The sequence below is a fragment of the Cololabis saira genome, chromosome 3, assembly GCF_033807715.1.
Source record: "Cololabis saira isolate AMF1-May2022 chromosome 3, fColSai1.1, whole genome shotgun sequence".
Classification (NCBI taxonomy): domain Eukaryota; kingdom Metazoa; phylum Chordata; class Actinopteri; order Beloniformes; family Belonidae; genus Cololabis; species Cololabis saira.
This window is the reverse complement of record NC_084589.1, coordinates 28,127,984-28,148,825: the sequence shown is the minus strand read 5'-3', so window position 1 is coordinate 28,148,825 and position 20,842 is coordinate 28,127,984. Positions and strand designations below refer to the sequence as shown.

Genomic DNA, 20,842 nt, shown 5'->3' with positions numbered 1-20,842 from the left:
GATTACTTCTGCAGCCAGCTCTCGGGGGTGTTACACACAGACACTCACCTGCATCCACATACACAGACGCAATCTTGACCCCCCAGTGGGCAGAAACTGAAACCACATGACACACTATCCTGCTTGTATATATAGCTGTTAACAGTTCTACTGAGACTGTGCGGTGCAATGACCCTTAGCTGCAGGATTGCAAATGGAAAAAGACTTCCTAGAATTTTTGATGGAAGACCTGTGATTAATATGGGATATCAACAAGGATGAAAGCCTTAACCTTGTTGATTTAATGCTAATATATTAATAGTTATTTTAAGACAAGGGGCATGGCATTTGTGATGCACTCCTTGAATCTCTCATCACAGCATAACTGTTAATGTAACTAGACTTTGGTATGGTAATAGCAGGGAAAGGCACTCGGTAAAACTAATCCTTAGAGTCCAAGAGAACTGCCAGGAATCCCAGGCCGCTTGTCAAGGATATGACACTCCTTTTACCCTCTTTAACATATCTCGCCTCATCTCATGTCTGCGAGGCGATCCTGCCAGCTTCCTGCCTCCTGCCAGTGATTGTCCCTCTGAAGTTAAACGAATCAGAGGAGACCTTGAGATCAGTTTTGTCATTGTTCATGCAAAAACACCACCCAACCTCCACTAGAAGAAAAGAAAGTAAAACCAAGAACCAGATGGGTGTATCAAGAAAGTGCTGTTCTAAGGAAGGTGTCAAACAGTCAAACAAAAGTAAAATGAATTAATTTTCATTATATTATGTTCATCATCCTCTTCGGTGAGCACCACCCATCTGCCACTGTCCATATATTTGCAAATATAAAGAGCTGTGCCTTTGACAGGGAAGGTCAGTGTATTTTTATGATCTCAGCACACAAAAGACTAACTGAGAGACTTGAGCTTGCATACCTACTTGGAACAGTGCTGGCAAACAGAGGACAAACTCTGTGCCGTGTAAATTCATTGTAAAATCCAAGTAGATCCAGGTCCCTCTTTACTGCTTTATATTTCTGCTCCATAACATGTATGGACAAAATGTTCTGCTTGACCCATAAAGTTACTAAATCACAATTCAACATTCACAATAATAATCTACCCAGGATAAGCAGTTGATATAATCAGTGGGCTGAGTTGACACTCAATGATAGAATTTTTAATTGTTCGTATATACTTGAGAAATGTAAAAAAAGAAAGAACAAAAAAAAAAAAATCCTAAAACACTTTATCCCTAAGTATTTTTTGTTTATCTCAAATTAATTGAATTCCATGTTCTTTGCACATTTGCACCACAACTTTGGGTTCTCCACGGTGCACTTGCATTACCGTGGTTACATTTTGGACTTTGACTGACTCCAAACTTGCTGAGATGCCACAAACACCACATGTCCTGAGTGCACGTTAAGTCAGATTTCAGGTCAGAGAGAGAGAAAAAAAAGTTCCTGGAACAGTGAAGGAATATGAGAACAACCTTCTGCACATGCAATATCCAAGTGAAGCAGCAATAAACAAGCAAATAAATAGATAAACGTACGTCCTGCCCTTTCCGGATGGGGGATTAGAGTTAGATTATGTTAAATGCAAGGTTGTTACGGAGTGTTTGTAAAGTTTTGCCAAAGCCTGCTTTAGCTGCAAAAGGACTTTGATGGATCTTGCATCGCTATTTAAACATACAATAATTCTGAATTCAGTTTTGACATTGGGCAAAATGTAAGTAAATACAAAATGTAATGATTCACAAGTGATTTAAACCCTGCATTTGACTGAAAACAGTACAAAGACAACACGTCAAATGATTAAACTGGAACATTTTTGTTTTATATTCACATTCTTGCCTGATTTGGAATTGCACCTGTTCTGTAGTTTGTCTCCGTTGTTGTGGGTTTTTTTTTCTTTCGTGATGTCCTAAATTTTTTCAGCAGGTGACAGATTTGGAGAGGGGGCAGGCACCCACAATACCTGTGCTGTTTATATGTGCATAAAATATGTCCCACTGAAATATGGAAGTCCTGAACTGTAGAAAAACCAATGAATAAATAAATACAGGTAGCTCCAATATGCATATATATAATTTTTCATAATTCATAAAATAATCATCAATGTTTTGGGTCAAGAAATAAGAGGACATTTTCACTTGGACTAAATCTAGCATAGATCAGTTTAAGACCAAAAAAAAAAGAGTAAAAAAAGGCAATGTTTCTAGATTTTCAAAAGAAACACAAGTTAATTTCTAATATTTTAAATGTTTTGTCTTTGTATTATTTTAAATAAATGGAAAGGGAAACAATTTTTATATATCATTCCACTTTCTTGGTATCAGCATTTCATGTATGTTTTTTTTTTTTTCACAAACAGTAGTATAAAAATTCAGACTACATGTGCTCAGTCACTGCTTCACAAGACACAACAGTCTCTTATCAATAAAAAAAATCAATCAAACAAAAGACAGAAGTCTGTGAATATCGCTGTTATTGTTTTTTTATAAAAGTCGTGCAATACAGTGTTTGAGTTTATCACACAGTTAGATAAACCATAATCATTTTTCTAGATATATTCTATTCTCAACTACATACTGTTCATATTGCCCACATAAATGCTATCTGTGTGCAGTTTTTTTTCACATTATTCTTTTTCAGAAATGAAATCAAAGAAATGAAAAATGTAAAGAATCTGGAAGCATCTGATAATTATTTTGTTTCTTCATTTTATCATAGCAGGTGTATCCAGGGTGACACCCTGGATCCGTGGTCACTCCACACAGTTTAGAAGACAGTGGGGGTTACATGTTTACATTCTCATGAACATAAACGATTCAGACTGAGGAGCTGGCAGTTACAAGGGAAGCACAGTGAAAATAATCTTTTTTGGGGATGGTGAAGCAGATAAGGGGGAAGAAACACTCACGTGTGACCAGGTAGGGATGAAACCAGCCGACAGGGCTCCAGAAACGGGCACTGGGATCACAACACTTCAGACAAACCTGCCCTGCCCAAAATGCATGAACTGTGACCCAACCCCAAAAAAAATGCATCTATAGACTTTACAAATATATGAATGTGTAAATTACAATGTACACATATGTTGTCAAACAGTTGTCTCAAAAGTCTTTTTTTTCTCTTCTTTATGAACACTCTTAACCCACATACACACATTTTTTGCCGCTGAAAATGATGATTTGCTTGTGTCACTTTGGGACTTTTCATACAGAGAAAAAAGGAAAAAAAGATGTTTTCTTTGTTTTTCTGCTCAGGCAACAACCTTCAACTGATTCTGTACAAATGAGTTATTTCATTTCATTATTTTTTTTCTGATTCCTCCAATCAGAGGTGTTCTTAATGCCCAAGAACAAACATCGTCAACACGACTAAAGCTACAAGTACTACCGTTAACACTGATTTGAATGGAAATAAGACTAACAGAGGCCCATAGAAAACTCACATTCGTACAACGAAGTTGATCAGTGGTCTCAGTCACTCACATTATTGTTGCATTTCTTTTAGTATCAATATTGGAAGACAATTTACAGTATTCACATAGAAGTTCATATTATAAACAAAAATTCTATAATATGGGGGTTAAAAAAATAATAGGCTCTCATTCTCCCACATTTTGTGCACACACTCATGCTTGACACTTCGACACAGTTACACACAGCTCGTCAACGGCCCCAGTGGCTCTGCATGGAAGAATTCACAGTAAAAGTCATTGAAATCTAAAATTAGAGTGAATAAAAAGGAAAAAAGGAAAATTTCATTCCAAACTAGTGTTTGCAAATACAACTTAGCCTATAATAACGCCAAGAATAATCACAACAACAATTTTTATAAATGATAATTGGGATACGTTAGCAGTAATATTGCACAGAAATGGTGTGAAACATTGTCGTAGTAGCCCAAGGTTAATTGCGTTTGATTGTTAACAAAATAAATCAGTTCTAGCACATTAAAATATCAAAATAGTTTTATTGTGAAAGTTCATTGTTGTTGTTATTATCGCTCAGTTATTACTCTTCTTTTTGTTGTCAGTGAGCTTGAGTAGACTAATTAACAGTGAAGATTGAGGAGGGTTATCAAGTTTCAGCTTTCTGTTCATGTTTCTATCTATTTCTTGTTGAGCCGCACGAGTGCTCCCTTCTATGCTTAACCTCAACCCTTCCTCTTCCTCTCCTTTCCTCCTCATCCCCCTCTACACGGGTGTTGTCTTCCTATTGAGGGTGTTAGAGTTGCTCTCCCTGTCTCCCTTCAGCCTGTCCAGAGTCCCCATCCCTCGTTCCCTGTCTACTGTGGATGACGTGAAAGGTGGAGGGCCCGAGCCCACGGAGTTGGCCATGGGAGCGCTGGAGTTGGTGGAATTGGAAGGGTTGTGGGACTTGAGCGAGGGCAGCGTGCCACTCATCAACACTCCCCCTCCGCCCCCATCCTTGGGGAAGCAGTTGTGGAGCTGGTAGAGCGTGGCCCTGTCCACAGTTCCGTACATGGGCGGCAGGCCTCCCAGTTTGGGGTCACGGGACAACGTGTAGAGGGAGATGTCGCCTCCGGCAAGGGCCGTGTGGGAGCGAGAGTGGGGGTTCGGTAAAGTGGACACTGAGATGGGCCCCTGGGAGAGCAGTGCGGAAGGGGGCAGGCCGAAGTTCTTCCCTCCAACTCCTCCCACAGGCGAGGGGTCTCGGGAGCGCGAGGGGTCGGTGGAGCGCGAGGAGGAGCGGGAGCGGCGGCGGAAACGGTAGCTGGGCAGACGGAGCATGGCGTGCGTGGTGCTCTTGAAAATGTCGGTGCGAGAGCGACAGCGAAGCTCCTTGTTTTTCTCTATGTAGATGTTGACAGCCAGCACCCCCACCATTTCAGCCATGATGAAAGACAGGCCTCCGAAATAAAAGGACCAACCATACGAGTACTGCCACTTCTTATCCTCATCCTTCTTGGGGGAAATATCTCCTAGTGCAGCCGAGATGTAGACGATCACACCAATTATGTTACTCAGACCTGCAAGGGTACAGAAAATAGTACATTTAGCATTGATAAACAAATGTCTGTATTGATCTTTTGTGACATTTTCAATATGTACAGCTGAATGCAGGAGAAGAAAATGCATTGACTTCTGTTACTAATGGAATGAGTTCAAATACTCAGTCACAAACAAATCATGAAAAGGCTGTTAAGTACAAATGTCTATACATGCAAATTCATTGCATGTATAGATATTGCATGCATGGAGAAAGGAGAACTTGCAATGCTCTGCAGTTACCTGCAGCCACAAAGAGGATTCCTGCACCAAGGATGATGTTCCTTTTGCTTTTATAGAAACGACTGGCAGCAATGCAAACCCCTCCCATCAGCAGCAGGATGGCACTAAGGATTGGGAAGATGTTGGAAGCCCTGACTACCCCTAAAAAGATCAGAGAAAAGCAGTGAGCAACACCAACTAGAAAAAGGGAGGGTGACAAATATCTATTATAGGGCAGAATTTTTAAGAGCATTTTTGTAACATCAGTTTAGTAATTTTTAATAATGAAATGCATTGTCTTTTTTCCGATGCAGTAACAGGAAACACCATATTGAGTATTAACATGTCTCTAATGGCCTATTTTCAGTAAAAAGTCATAAAATCAAATCATGGTTAAGAATATTTATTATTACATACTGTATGACTGGCTGCAGTGGCAATACATTCCCACACTGAGCCTTAAATGTTACTAACTGGTAGCATATCCACCAGGTAAGAAATAATGTGAGAACATTTTGACAGTCTTGTGCCGAGCTCCAGCCTGAGCGTCAACCGACGACACAAAGAAAGTCACAAAGGAAACCAAAAAATGGCGAAAGCTGCTCCACTAAACCGCACACCGAGTATTTGGTGAAGAAATTAATTGCTCATTTCTAGGTACACAGTTGAATCAAACCGTTCCCATGTGGCTTTAGGGCTTCATAACGTCTGCCAACCACATACACGTGTGCACAAGTGCACACATAAGCACACATTCGTACTCCTCCCTCCTCTAGGACAACTAGCCCACTGGAGAGAAAATACCACCTAAATGTCAGCAAAATGCCTCTGCAACATTGTAAACAGAGCCCAGGCTTTATGCATGCACGGGCTCACATGTAGCATATCACAGAGCAGAAAGACTTCACTGCAGGGCACTAGCTGGGAACTAGGGCACCCTATCTCCCATGACTTTCTACACAATGTCACATGTTTGTTTCTAAATTAGATTATTGACTGAAAAATGCACAATTATATACTCGGTTTAAAACCTTATGGATATTTGAATCAAAATGTCTCTTTTCCTCTTTTTTTCTTAATCCCAGTATTTTAGTCCTCCTTCTCTGCTGTCTATGAAGTTCCCTCTCCACCTGCTTCATCATCCACGTCCGCTCCTCCAGGTGTGGACTTACGTAGGACGTACTCTGCCCCGTCATGGTCAAAGTCTGCATCCTCTGGGAAGTGGTTGATCTGAGAACATACGCCTCTCTTCACTCCTGAGATATAAGAGAAGACACAAGGTGAGGAGAATCAACCAAAGGCACAAAGTTGTAACTGCACACTTAAGAAAAGAGAACAGCAGCTGTTCCGCTCAGCAAGAAATTGACTGACATGTTTGAAAATCACTGAACCAAAACATATGGAGTATGGATTGGAAAAAGAAAAACTACAATATACTGATTTAAAAAAAGAAGAAACACCACAAAGGTTAATGGCGCTGCTTGTAGAGAGCCGATGATGTTAGTAGAAACACATGAATACATACAAGTATGCAGACACACAGGCAGACGGATAACTACCCGCCGGGGTCTTGGATGTAGACAGACAGACGGATGGAGGGACGCACGTGCACGATGATGACAGCACACCACTGTTGCTGGTGGATGGACTTAGAGAAAGATGGAGTGATGGAATGAAGAGACACAAACAGAGGGAGGGATGGACAGGTGAGGGGTGAGCTTGTTTCTTTTATTTCCACAGGTTAGTCTGTAACAAAAGCAGATGGGGGCACAAAGGAGCAGGACATCAGTAGAGCCGGACGCTGCCCTGATACTCTCCAACTTTGAGAAATCTTTGAACTGTTTAGAAGAAGAAAACAACCATAAAATGACTATTGCAGTTTTGACCTTTTCTTTCCATCTTTCTTTCTCAAAAGTGCCTGATGTATAATTACTCATCACACAGCGAGACTGTTGATGCGGCAGTGAGTGAGCGAGATTGTACTCTTGTGGCTTTTTGTGTTCGAGCTGGTTTAGCTATTTTGTTCAACCAAGTTTAAAGCACTTTACACTAATGAGTCACAACATAATCTCATCTTTTAGGAGTGCTTAATGAGGTGAGACAGAGGAAGGACAGATTTATCTATACAAATTTTTACTCATTTTGCTTGGGTTTTAAACACTTATTGCTGTAGAGTTTTTAGGACTAAAACTATTCTGTCCTTTCATAATTCATGTTTGGCAGAATGGGGTTGTGAAATGTACGACCACGAGCTGAGAAAAGTCTAGAACAGGTCACTGCTGCCGCGTAAGGGATTGCAATCCGAAGCAAAAAGGTGACTTCTGTTTTATTTAAAATAAAAAAATAATTTAAAAAAATAAAAAATCTACATTTCAGTGCATTAATCTGAAAACTACTCCAGTTATCAGATGAATGAAAAGTTAAGTCAATAGATGGTGCTGAAGTAAAACAAAGCATTGAAAGAACAAAGGACAAGTACTTTCACTATTTCACTCAGGGACTGAGCAAATGTATTCAAATGTGTCCACACCATCAACCCACCAAATGACCTTTGAGTCAGTTTAACTAACTGGTAGCAGCTGTTTTCCACTCTTGCACCCAGTATACAAGTATGAATTATGAAAGAAAACTCTGCATCAAAGAAATTCATCATTATCAGAGAACTTGCTGCAGCCCAAGCATCCATAAACCTGCATAAGGGAGAGGAGGACAGGACACATTTCCATCCCCAGCATAATGTGCCACCCACCCACAGGCATAAATCTTTTAGAGCTTGCATGTCCTGCATTTTTGCTCCAGCTACATCTCACTGCATCACTGCATGACCACTGAGCATCTGTCTTGGCTGAGTACTCTGCAAACATCAAGGATACTTGACCTCTAAGCCTTGCCAAGACACTGTCAGCAATAGGAAAAAAAAAACAACAATAGGAAAAAGAAATGACAAGAGGTGAGTAGGGGGAAAAAAAGAAGAAGGTAAAGCAGTGAAATATGAAATGTAGTGTTCAGGCGAGTGAGACAAAGCTGGGGTAGCAAAAGGAGAAACAGAGTGAGGGGGGTAAGGGAAGGAGAGGGTGGGGGTGCACTGCAGAAGAGCTGCAAGGGCTGGAGCTTATCTCTAATTAGCTTGCTTTGCTATCAGGGAGCTTAGCAATGAGGACAAATTAGCTTTGTACAATGACCAAGCCCAGGATGGGTTGGGGGACGCTTCATAAAGAGAGCCAAGAGGTTTTCCAGAAACGCTTCCACCTCAGTTTGGAATGCGACAAAAGGCACAGATCACTAACTTGTATCATCCTTTTGGCTGCAGCAGCTTCACTGTTAACTCCATCCCAGCCTTTAGTGTAAACCAGGCGGTCTAATGTATGAAGAATTTCCAGCTCATGTTGCAACAGCAAGCTGAAGATTAAGAGACGGTTGCTTCCCATTTTTATATATTCTGCCACTTGAAATGAACGAGCGCAGGTTTTTGTTTCAGCACTTGACTTAAATACATGCAGCCAGAATAAAGGACAATGATTAATGGATTATTTTGGGTGAGGGTTACGCTTCACCATCATGTAATTATAATGCAATTATGCAAAACTGTTTCCTTGTCTCTATGGCACAGTCTAACAAACACAAATGTTTATGTGGTGACACTAATAAGGATGCTACATTCTCCTAGAAGACGTTTTACAAAGTGAAGTGAGAAGGTGTAGTTATTTAAAAATATATAAAGATTTTATCTGATTAAAACTATTCAAAAGCTTGATGTTCTGAGGGTTCTAAGGTTTTTAATAGTTTAGCTGTTTCTTATGCAGTAGCATAAGAGGTTTGGGTGTCCCTGCTCCAAGATGAACTGAGCTTATAAAGGACGCAAATGAAAGACTGTCAATGAAAAAAGCAGAATTAGTGTTATTTTGGTTTTTGTGATGGATGACAAAAATAAAATGTTCTCCATCCCAAGAGATGTAAGCTTATAGATACATTTCTCTGAGGACTCAGACCTACGATTAATTTAGGGGTATGTCTTTATCACAGTCATTAGGAAAGGCAAGATCTTTTAACTTTTCAAACCTCGTTCCCTTGAACGACCGCCATGGACTTCTCAGAGCAACTTCCTATAACTAAACTCCCGAGAAACAATAGTTCAGAGATACAGGGGAGGTTTGCAAGCTCAACAAGACCAAGATGACAACTTGTTGGATTCTTAGAAAGGCTAATTAAAGTCCCTTTTGACTATAAAAGACCTTTAGGGAGATTCAGAAGACCCTGGAATGGTGATGCAGTGTTCTAATAAATTCAAAGCCTTCCTGCATATTTAACAGAAAATTCAGTACCAGAAGTCTGCCAATGAACCTCTAAATGAGCCTGATGCATTTTGGAAACAGGTCCTGTGCATGAAGTCTAAAGAGAACTGCCAGTGATTGCAAAAGTATCTTTGGAGAGAAAAAAAAAATATATAAAACACAGGGGGAAGGAATATGTCTATAGCACAGAGAATATTTCAGCACTAGAGACCAATCTATAATTCTAGATCTATGACGGACTAAGATCAAGTCCCAGGACTGACAAGTGTGACTGGATTTGACATATGTAAAATGATCAAGCAATCCCACACAACTAGAAGGTATTTGTATTTTTTTCTAAAAAGAAATGAAAGACTTTTACTGCAGGAAGCCGACCAGCCCCCAGCAGGATCAATGCGTCAAATGCCATGTTACAAACATTTGTGCATTGTTTATCATTCATACAACTGGCAACTGGCCTGGTGGTAAATATCAAGAAATATATTCTTTCCCTACATTTACCCAGATCGTTTTTCTTTTGAGTGTCCTAATCTAAACCAGTAGTAGTCTTTAATAGTACTACCAATTCTTTGACTGTCTTTAACTTAATATCTTTGGTTTCTTATATGAATCTGAAAAAAAATAGATGAAAATAAAAACGGTGGGGAAGGAACCGTGAATAGTTTTCTGATCAAGTCAAAGAAGGCTCTGCCAGTTGAATCCACGTGTCAGACACCCCAGCCTACCCTCAGATAAACTCACCAGTAAAAACGAAATAAATATAGATACCGGTAGGTTCTTAGAGCATGTAGAAATTGAATGCATTCTTCAAACTTTTGAAACTCAAAGTACCTATGTACATGCACACGGTCGACATGCACATATTACCCGTGTTTTCCATTTCATGTACTGTTAGATGGCAACATATTTACCTTTAAACTGGGCTAACACAAAAGTGTTACTACCAAGAGTTCCTTAACACGAGTAACAATCCCACAAATAGACACCCTTAAGTCTCCAACAGCTCCTTGTTTACCTTCCAAGCAGCATATTCTCCACAGCCCAGAGTGGGTGAGTGCACCAGGGTCCTTCTTGTCCTTATTATGGGGATCATCCGCTGAGTTGTTGGCTGTGCTGTTGCAGATGAGGGCACGGGAGTACAGCCAGTAGTCCGTCCCTATTGCCACCGTCATCAGGCCGAAGGCAGCGAATGCCCCCACGGTGGTGAGAAGGATCTGGATCCCCTTCTCACACACCATGCCTTTCAAAAGAGACCAAATGGAAAGAGAGGACGGGATGGAGAAGATAGAAAAAAAGTGAGTACAAAAGACACAGAGAGAACAGAAACATCCAAGAAACATACAGGTGAAAAAAATGGATATAGGACAATATGAGGGTCATGGATGGGAGGGAAGCAACGAGAAAAGATGTGAGGTCGAGGTGGATGTGAGAGGTGTGTAAGTAGCTCTATAAGGCTCCTTCTGATGTGTCCTTGGAGGAAAGTTTGGTGACTCTGCTGACTCCGCTTAACAAGACAGAATTGATGTGAAGCAAAGCAGATCACACCCTCCCAGCCTCAGTCAAATCCATATTCATGACCCTGACACTGTTCTCCACAATAAGCAGGGCTGGAGGCGAATACACAAATACATGCACCGCAGATCACACATGCAATCACTTTGTACCTGCTGAGCCTTTAAATTTCAAACATCCATATACGCACTCGCATGAATAACGTTACATAATTCACTTACAGCTTGTTACATTAACCTATACAAGTATTTGTTCAAAAGTTAGCTCAGAATCATACATTTAGTGCTGCAGATATATCCTGCTACATTAAAGGTTTTCATGTAGATTGAAATTAAACTGACAGGGTTCATGACAATCCAAAGGAAAGTCTGAATGTGCTGCAAACAGAAACCTACCTGACGGCGAGTTTCTGTCCTTCGACTCAATTTTGAAAGCTTTCTTTTCCTCGTCAGTGAAGAACGTGCTGTCCCCTCAATCCGGACAGCATCCATCGACTGTTTTCACCTGCTCACGCCGCTCCTTTTGCACTTGTCCACTCTCTTATGCCTCTGTCTCTTTTTACCTGCTGACTCTAGTTTTTGTCTTGCTGGAAAGTTGGATCCGTGGGAGTTGCGGAGGGATGTCCCTCTTGCTATCAGCTTTTAGTAGAAAACTTGTAAAAGAAAACCCATGGTCACTGCACCGCCGCGTCTGTTGCTGTAAGTGAAACAAAAACACATAGAAGGGTTAAAGACAGAAACATTATTTATATGTCATTAGTTGAGCAATTATATATATATATATATATATATATATATATATATATATATATATATATATATATATATATATATATATATATATATATATATATATTTCTGGACTATAAGCCGCTACCTTTTTCATAGGTTTTCAACCATGCGGCTTATACAAAGGTGCAGCTCTAACCGGAATTAGAATCAAAACTAAGACAAAATAAATGCAAAGAAGAATACGCTACTTCTTCTTTAGCAGATAGATAAATAAATACTGGTTATTTTCTCTTGGTTTTGTCCCGTTTTAATCAGCAAAGTTGCTGCCGTGTTAAAAGACACTGTTAGGAAAGGATCTATTTAGGTACAAACATGTACATCATTCACAGTTCAAAATCCTTCTGTACATGTAGTAAATATCTAATCTAACACCATAAATATCTGCAGCTTGCATATCTTTTTTTTTTTTTTTAAATAGAGCGGATGCAGCTTTTATGCAGATGCGGCTTATATACAGGTGCGGCTTGTATATCTTTTTTTTTAATAATTTTTCTAAAAATAGAGTGGATGCGGCTTATATGCAGGTGCGGCTTATAGTCCAGAAAATACATACATATATACATTTTATCTTAATCCAAATGGTCTAATCCTTTTCATTAGAATTAACCATTTTTCACAATTATTTCAAATTGTATTTAATTGTGTTTTTGCCTTTTTAAAGATGTATTTCAATAAGATTTTTTTCAAACTGTAACCAGAGAGGAGATTATGGATTGGAAGTATCTTCTCCCATTCTCAGAAATGTCATGTTTGTCTTCAATATTTTGAAACTAACATCATACCCACAGAGCTGGAGTTAGATTCAGCAACTATCATACTTCCCTGGATGGTGTGATCTGCGAACTGTTTTGCAGACTCTTATTAAAACTCAATTCATCTCTTTTGTTCCTGCAATGTGTCCAATTTACCTAACAGGACAGCCCACCCTGCCCACACAGCCTTGTCCAATGACAACAAACCCAAAGGAAAAATAAATAAATAACAAAAACAATCAACAGAAATAGACTTTCCGCTATACAATTTCAGCAAATACACATTCATCTTCTATCCCTGCAGTCTTGTACTATCTGTCTGGACTTTTGGGCCAATCACCAAATGCTGGATACATGATCAGCAAATACCCATACTGATCAACAACCATATTTGTATTTTAGAGTTATGCAACATTTGTTATTATTTTTTAACAACACCGTTTTTTAAAATATAAAATTCAAAGATAAGAAATACCAGTTTGACATGTACGGTAGTTAATTCCAGTTTAACCGACAAAGTCCACTGGTCTATTTAAATGAGTAAAATCATCTCTCCCTTGTCAGCTGATACACAACTGCTGATCTTGCTGCTGCAGTCGTTTTATGTAATTTACAATGTATTACATACAGTAATATTACTAGCCATATACAATGCTACAGTATAGATCTATCTATCTATCTATCTATCTATCTATCTATCTATCTATCTATCTATCTATCTATCTATCTATCTATCTATCTATCTATCTATCTATCTATCTATCTATCTATCTATCTATCTATCTATCTATCTATCTATCTATCTATCTATCTATCTATCTATCTATCCATCCATGGGTGTAGATCCCGGGGGGACGGGGGGGACATGTCCCCCCCAATTTCGGAAAAACATGAATTGTCCCCCCCAATAAAAATAACATAAATTATTCAAAATTGAACAAATGTATTTTCAGACTTAAAGGTTGAATATGTAGAATATTTATTAAAAATATATTTCTAAAAAAATAATACATCCACAGTGTGTTTTGAGGTGTACAGAATGAAAGCAATGGGTCCTTTTTTTTTTTTAAGAACTGTTTACCACCTACCATCTATTGTATAGCATATGCTACACATTAGAGATCAAAAGCTTTTATTAAACCAAATACAGAACACAAACACATGGACATTAAATGTTTTGTTTTCAAGTCTAATAACTTTATTAACGTTATGGTCATCCATTCATCACAAAGCTTCACACACAATGGACCAACTTACAGGCACCCACGGTAAAAATCATACGAACTGAGTCTTGAATTTATCAGAAAGAAGAAGATTGCGTTTTTGTTGACAGGTAATTTGTTGCTTCGTGTGCTATTATCAGGTGAGTGCAAAGGTTGTTGTTTATTATAGGATTTACTGTACTGTTGTGAGTTATCTGAACAGATTAATGGAAAAATGATAAATGATAGCTACTAGACTCCTTCAGTTCAGAGCAAATGTGATGTGCTATAGTAGCTTTCTTAAAAAAAAAAGAGAAAAAAACACCAATATGCTTTTTTAGTAACACCCCACGTTCAAATTATTTAAGGTGAATACTTGCTCACAAGTATATACCTGGATGGTTTGTTCCTATCCATGCCAAATTCAATCACAGGAACAGCCAGTTAAATTCCAATGCATTCATACCTTGCTTGTTCAGCATTTACTATTGAATTTAAAAACCCAGATGTCAGCAGATGCTACTAGATTTGATTAATCAGTGGGAAAGATGCTCAACTGATACACTTGATAATTAAGTTATTTATTTTGTGTTAATCAGCTGGTGCTTTTAGTGTAAAATTCAGCAACAAACTCCATGTGACATGTTCTATGTTTTAATGTTGTAAAGCCATACTGCTGCTGCACTTAAAATAAAAGGGAGTAATTATAGCAGGGACAGTGTTACAGGCTAAAGGGAGAATGACTCCAGAGCATGTGCACTGCATCTAGTCAGAAAAAGAGGAGCAAGAGGGGGAGGCAGAGATAACCAACCCGACATTGTTACCATAGCAACATTGAATTCAGAAGTCTGGATCAGCATAGAGCGAGGAGGGGGAAAAGAAAGGGGCAGGCAAGAGATAGTGGAAGAGAGGCAGAGAAGAAAGAACAGAGACGGGAAAGAAAGTCAGAAATTAGGAGAATATTTAACTAACAGTTGTTGACTCTGAAATCCAAGCGGAAACACCAGTGCATTTAAACTGTATCAGTTGATAAGTGTGAGACCACAGCAGAGATGATACTGAACACATGCAAACTCATAAATACGCTCAAATAAAAAATAAACAGCTGTGACTGGGTACACTACAATGTAGAGGGATCTTTTCTAGATAGATCCATCCACAAGTTTGAGGATATGATGAAGCAACACACAGTAGTCAGCAAACAGTATTTAGCAGACATAATGCAGTTCAGTCAAGACTGTTAATATTTGATGATACAATATGGCACCGTGATCAAAATAGGTTACATCCTGTTTGCATTGTAAGACCCAAAGCAGAGCTGCCTCAGAGAAAGAAGGAGAGCCGGTGTCTGTGTGCGTATGTGCGTGTGAACATTTCCTCTTTAGTGCATCTGAGGATGGGTCGAGTCCAATCTCATTGAATCCCTGTACTGTTCCCTCAGCTCCCCTCCATTAGACAGTTAGCATTACATCTAACCATTCAAGCTCCTTATTATGTAAACTCTGAAATGACACGGTCGCAGTTCAGCCTATTTATCGTACATCGTGAAAGCATATGTGCAAGCAAACAAACGAAAGTAGTTGTGACTATATATATATATATATGTGTGCGCGTGTGTGTGTTTGTGTGTTTGTGTGTGTGTTGTATGACCTTCCAACCCTATCAACATACTGCCTCTCGCTGAGGAAAACACATATCTAAAGGGGATTACACGCCAATCTCCAAGGCCTGGACAGACAGTATCTAATGTATGTGTGTGTGTGTGTGTGTGTGTGTGTGTGTGTGGTGAGAGAGAGAGAGAGAGAGGGAGAGAGGTCTTTCACTTCCAGTATTTAATGAATGACCTTAAGAATAACCTACAAAGTTATTACCCCGAGCAAAAACTCCCCTGTGTAGGAGATCATAATTGTCATTTAATTATCTGTAATTTCTATTTTCCTCCAATAATTAAGAAAGAGGGTAAGGCAGGGAAATGAAGGGCATGAGGCTAAGAAAGTGTGACTGAGGAGAGCATGAGAAAATGAACACAAAAGTGTTGTGGTTAGTGGGAGGAGTAGAAACCACAACTATTGAGTGATGCACTTTGAATCACCTAGTTGTCGAATTGTGCTATAGAAATCAGCTTGCCTTGCTTTGCCTTGCCTTGCCTTGCCTTGCCTTGCCTTGCCTTGCCTTGCCTTGCCTTGCCTTGCCTTGCCTTGCCTTGCCTTGCCTTGCCTTGATGATGACGTGGGCACATTGGCTAGTTAGGAAGGATAGAGAAGAACTGTTCTTGGTACTAAACGTAGGGTTGGTTTAAGGCTTCTTCTCCAGTATGTTACAGTTAGAGTACTCCAATATAGTTGGATTGTATACACATCTCTCAATCCATCAATCCATTCATACTAAATTATTCAGGGTCACAGAGACCTGATAGTGTATCCCAGCTCTCTTTGGGGGATATGCAGGGGAACATCCTGGACAGGTTGCATGTCCATCGCTGGGCTACATATAGACTCACAACCACAAACCCAAAGTCACTCCTACAGTGAATTTAGACTCACCAATTAACTGAATATGCATTGTTTTAGACTGGAAGAGTATGTGTGATCAAACATGTTATATTTGTAACATATGGATGATTCTGAGGTATAGAAAATCATAAAAACATAATAAAAATCAAGACTAGTGATTTGTGCAATGGCCAGTATTGAAAGTTAGAAGGCATCCAGACTGAAGTCTTTCTATGTGGACTTTGCATAATGTGAGTACTCCTGTTACCTCCTCAAGTCCAAAAACAATGCATTTGTATTCTTAGTCATTCTTAAATGAATTTTGTAGATTGTTTCTTTATGAACACCCCTGCCTCTTGCCTGAAGACAGCTGGGATAGGCTCCAGCAACCCTGTGACCCTGTGGGCCTGTGACCCTGAATTGAAAGTAGATATAGATGATGTATTTGATAGAAAAAATGGAAAATAATTACATTGATTTACTGAACATGACTTCTATTTCATATAATTACTTGACTGGTGATCATGATGCTGTATAGATTTATTCTGTTTTACAGAAACCTGGCTGCTGCAGCAGCAGGATTATGTTAGCATCGCTCTTATGTTTACATGCACAGATAGTTGAACGACTAAACTGTTTAACTGGAATCTTTTCTTTGCAAATGAGGGAAATTAATATACTGGCCAAAGCTTGTCAGCCTCTGCCACAATAGGTTGCCATGTGCCTCTCAGTTTGTTGGAATGGGCATTTCTAGTTAACCTGTTACACCACACACCAAAACGACAGATATATCTTTGGTTTAGCTGGTGGCAACAAACTAGAACAATAGTGAACAAGACAAACTTGCAGATGTGTATATTGCACAAGCCCTACATGCTTTTATTCTTTATTCTTTGTATTGATTTCTTCCGGTAATTTCGAGGTCAAAGGCTGTTATGGGAGCTGTGGGACATGTGCAGAGTGTGTAGGCCAGCTAACGTGCATTTTAAAATCACATGTCCAGTTGGACTATTTTTTTCTAATGATCTGTAAATGTAGTGACTGGGTCAATACTACTCCTTGGCAGCAGATTGTGCGATGCTGTTGATGCCACTGAGGGCTTGTGGTTCCTGGCTATATCATCCATCTTCTGGCTTCATCTTCTACGTTTGCTAGTGGTGCATTGCACGTGTGAGCTTGGATAAACAGCTTTCATTTCAAGGTTGCATTACAACAAGGCGAGAATATGAAAGAATGGCAAGTCAGTGAGTCATAGAAATAATCAACTACCAAATATCGACAACAAAACTACCAAAAATAATCAACTACCAAAATAGTTGTTCATTGGAGCTCTAGTTTCTCTTAAGCACTGTATCCAGGCTAAAATTCACAACTCTGTTAAGGCATGTATTTGATGTTTAACTATCAGTAGTGATGACTTCCGGAGTTTCATCACATAATAAATTGCTTCTATTAGAGTGAAAATGTATGACATACTTACTACTCAGTCTACTGTTTCATCTAGTGGGACAGCTTTGGTGCAGACTGTTGAACCTGATCTGTGTCAAGATTGTTTTTATCTCACTGAACTCTTTGAACTGGTAGAAACTATGGCTTGGTCTAAACCGAATCTTAGGCTCTTTCCCAACCATACTGTTCAGACCACTAGCGAATGACATCCAAAACAAGGGCTTAAACAATAACTAGCAGACGTCCACTGTGATCCACAACCATTTGGCCTGTGGCTTAAATTTAGAAACAATAGAACTTCGCGCTCAGGATACAGGTTTACTTAGTTTTACGAAGTAGATGGTACTAGGGGGCAGTACCATCAGTTATCAGGTCCCTCTCTCTTGAAACCATCTTCAGGTTAGTGCCTTGGACAGGGACACTCTCTCAACCTTTAAGATTAGACTAAAAAGTGTCATTTTTGATAAAGGTTATAGTTAGGGCAGATTCATGCAACCCTGAGTTATCCCTTTAGTTATGCTGTTATATGATGATACTGTCAGGAGCCCGTCCATGATGCACTAAGCACTTTCCTCACTCTGCTCTAATGTACATGCCGTTTGTTAACTTCTCTATTCTGCCCACTCACTCCTTCACCTCAAGGCAGCCCCACTTGAGACTGGCTCTGCTGGAGGTGTCTTCCTGTAAAAAGGAGAGTTTTTCCTTTTTACTGTCATCCATCGCCTTAAGCGTGAATTATGGTTCTGCGTCAACCCAACACAGAGCACACGCCGTCACCGTGACGCCGTCGTGAACCCTTCGGACTTCTCCGTCACTCCATTTCGCCGCGGTGCAGTACCCCCCGTGACCGCTAATTTGTGATCTTTTCCTGAATGGTTTATCCGACTTTTTCCGGTCACAGTGAATCAAAGAGATAAGGACAACTATTTTGCAAAAAAAACTAAACAAAAAAAATCACAGATACACGAAGAAAAGAGAGCTGAAAGTTCACGACTGCTTCAAACCGGAAACCGGAAATGCGTTGCTTCCTAGCGAACCAATCACAGCCCTCTCCGTCTGCGCGTGGTCTGCGTCGCGTCGACGCGTAGTTACAATTTTCGGGAGGTGCAGGTCAGTGACGGCGTGCGATCTGCGTCGACGCGTACCACCGTATCAAGCTTTATACATACTCAGGCTGGCAGACTGAATCCAAGCACAGACTCATTACAGTCTGTTGGTATCCTTGGCTAGGCTTCCTCTTGTCAAAAGTTTGTATTGATTTGAAAAGAAATTATTAAATGAAATATAAGTGGATTAAATTACTATGCATTCTACTGGACTTGCATTGAACTTGTTTGATTGTTGTAAAAAGTGCCCTGATGACTTTTCTAATCTTCTTATAACAAACCACTGCACATCAGTCAAGTTGCAGCGCATATCGAGATGTGCCCAGACTTGACCTCTGGGTGTTTGGATTCAACCTTGTGTTGCAACTGTGAAATTGTTACAAGACAAGAATCCTCACACACACATAGAGACAAATTATGCAATTTCTTTCATGCCACACAGCAAAACTTTAAAAGCAATGTCCTTTGTGTTTCTGACTATGTTGATGTGAGACATTAGTGCTTTTTCACTGCCTTTTAAGTCTAATTCTTCTTTGTATGTTTTTGTACCATTATAGTTACATATTAAGCTCATTAAATGTGTGGGATATAAGCTAACCCTTGACTTCAAGTGAAGCCTTGATTTTCAGACTGGCTTAGTACAGATGGATGTAGAACCTGAAAACACAATTCCTACAAACACATATAACACAGGAAAAAGGAATAAACCTTACTGAATATTTCCTGTTGCTTAGTAGGAAACTATAACTCAAAAATTCAAGTTGAAATTTAGTGGCTAGGATACAAAAGATATGAACTTACCACCAGACCTATGTAGTGCACCCTCATCTCTGCTTCAGGCTAGCAGATCAAATTAACCATTGCTGACATCACACACCTGAATCACAGGCTGTCAGTGGTCATTTTGCATGGTAGATAAAGTAAAGGCCAGTTTTGACAAGGGTGACTAATGTATTGAATAAAAAGAATGCATTTTTTTCTTTTAGGATCCCTCTCTCTCTCTCTCTCTTTATATTTTTTTCATTATTGTTGTGGACCTGACAATATTATATGCTCAACATTTCCCCAATATTTTTCCTTCTTTCTGATATTTCAAAGGATTTGGAAGGAGTGGTAATAATTGCTGAAGGAATTCAAATTTATATGACAGCTAAATTTGATGAATATGCTTTGGGATGTACAGATTGTAATGTTAACGGCCAGTTATGTTTTCTATTCTTTCATCCATCGGCTAATAAAAATTAAACAGAGACACAGTTTGGCTAAATGTTTCCTGCAGTCTCTTTTTGGATATTGACCAAAAAAGAAAGTTCCTGTTGTAACTACGTGACTTGCTGCTTTGTATTTGAGAGTTCTAAGTTATGCTTGTCTTGGATGCTAGAAGACTGATTTCTCACAGCTGGTTGTTAAACCATAAACTGAATAAGAAGAACTGGTTAAACACAAATAGCTTTTCTGAACTGTACTATTGAAGCATCTTTTTCCTCTTTCTGCAGGGTCCTATATTGTAAATGGGAAGACCAAGTAGGCATGGAAATCAACTTGAACATGCCCATTTTAGTCAGCCACAAATTTGGTCATTTATCTTGGCTGGCTTATTTTATGCTAATCCAGGTTACTAATTAGCTTTATTTTACATTCATTTAAATCTGTCTAAACACCCTTATTTCAAATGTTGCTACCAAAACAACATTTGTAATGATGCAGAAATGAAATGAAGACCAGCAGAGCTCCATTGGGGCCTGCTGTCGTTTGGCCTGCTGCTTGTGGTGTTGGCTCGTTGCAGTTACCTGTGTGTCACGCAGGACGGCTGGTGTAGGCCTGCAAGCCACAGGCCAACTGATCTCAGTGGACGTCTGCTAGTTATTGTTTGATGTCATTTGCTGGTGGTCTGGTTAGTCAACATGGTATGATCCTGGGTAAGAACTGCTCAAGTTGAGGATTGAACTGTTCCACGAACTTGAAACTAATGAGTCAAGTTGTCCTGCTGGTGTCCTCTGGTCTAACTTAGCCTTGACGAGCAG

The 20,842-nt window shown here is 39.5% G+C and overlaps 1 protein-coding gene across 1 annotated transcript in view; it reads right to left on the bottom strand.

Annotated features, from left to right (window-relative positions):
• Positions 1 to 2,331: 2,331 nt before the first annotated feature.
• The window catches only part of cacng8b (calcium channel, voltage-dependent, gamma subunit 8b), a 31,326-nt gene continuing 12,815 nt past the window's right edge, over positions 2,332 to 20,842 (bottom strand). The window contains exons 2-6 of the mRNA XM_061717013.1: positions 11,422 to 11,722; positions 10,530 to 10,754; positions 6,395 to 6,478; positions 5,244 to 5,384; positions 2,332 to 4,981 (exon numbers count right to left, since the gene is read on the bottom strand). Of these exons, the coding sequence (XP_061572997.1) occupies positions 4,185 to 4,981; positions 5,244 to 5,384; positions 6,395 to 6,478; positions 10,530 to 10,752 (1,245 nt within the window). The 5' untranslated portion in view covers positions 10,753 to 10,754; positions 11,422 to 11,722 and the 3' untranslated portion in view covers positions 2,332 to 4,184. The remainder of the gene's footprint in view (positions 4,982 to 5,243; positions 5,385 to 6,394; positions 6,479 to 10,529; positions 10,755 to 11,421; positions 11,723 to 20,842) is intronic.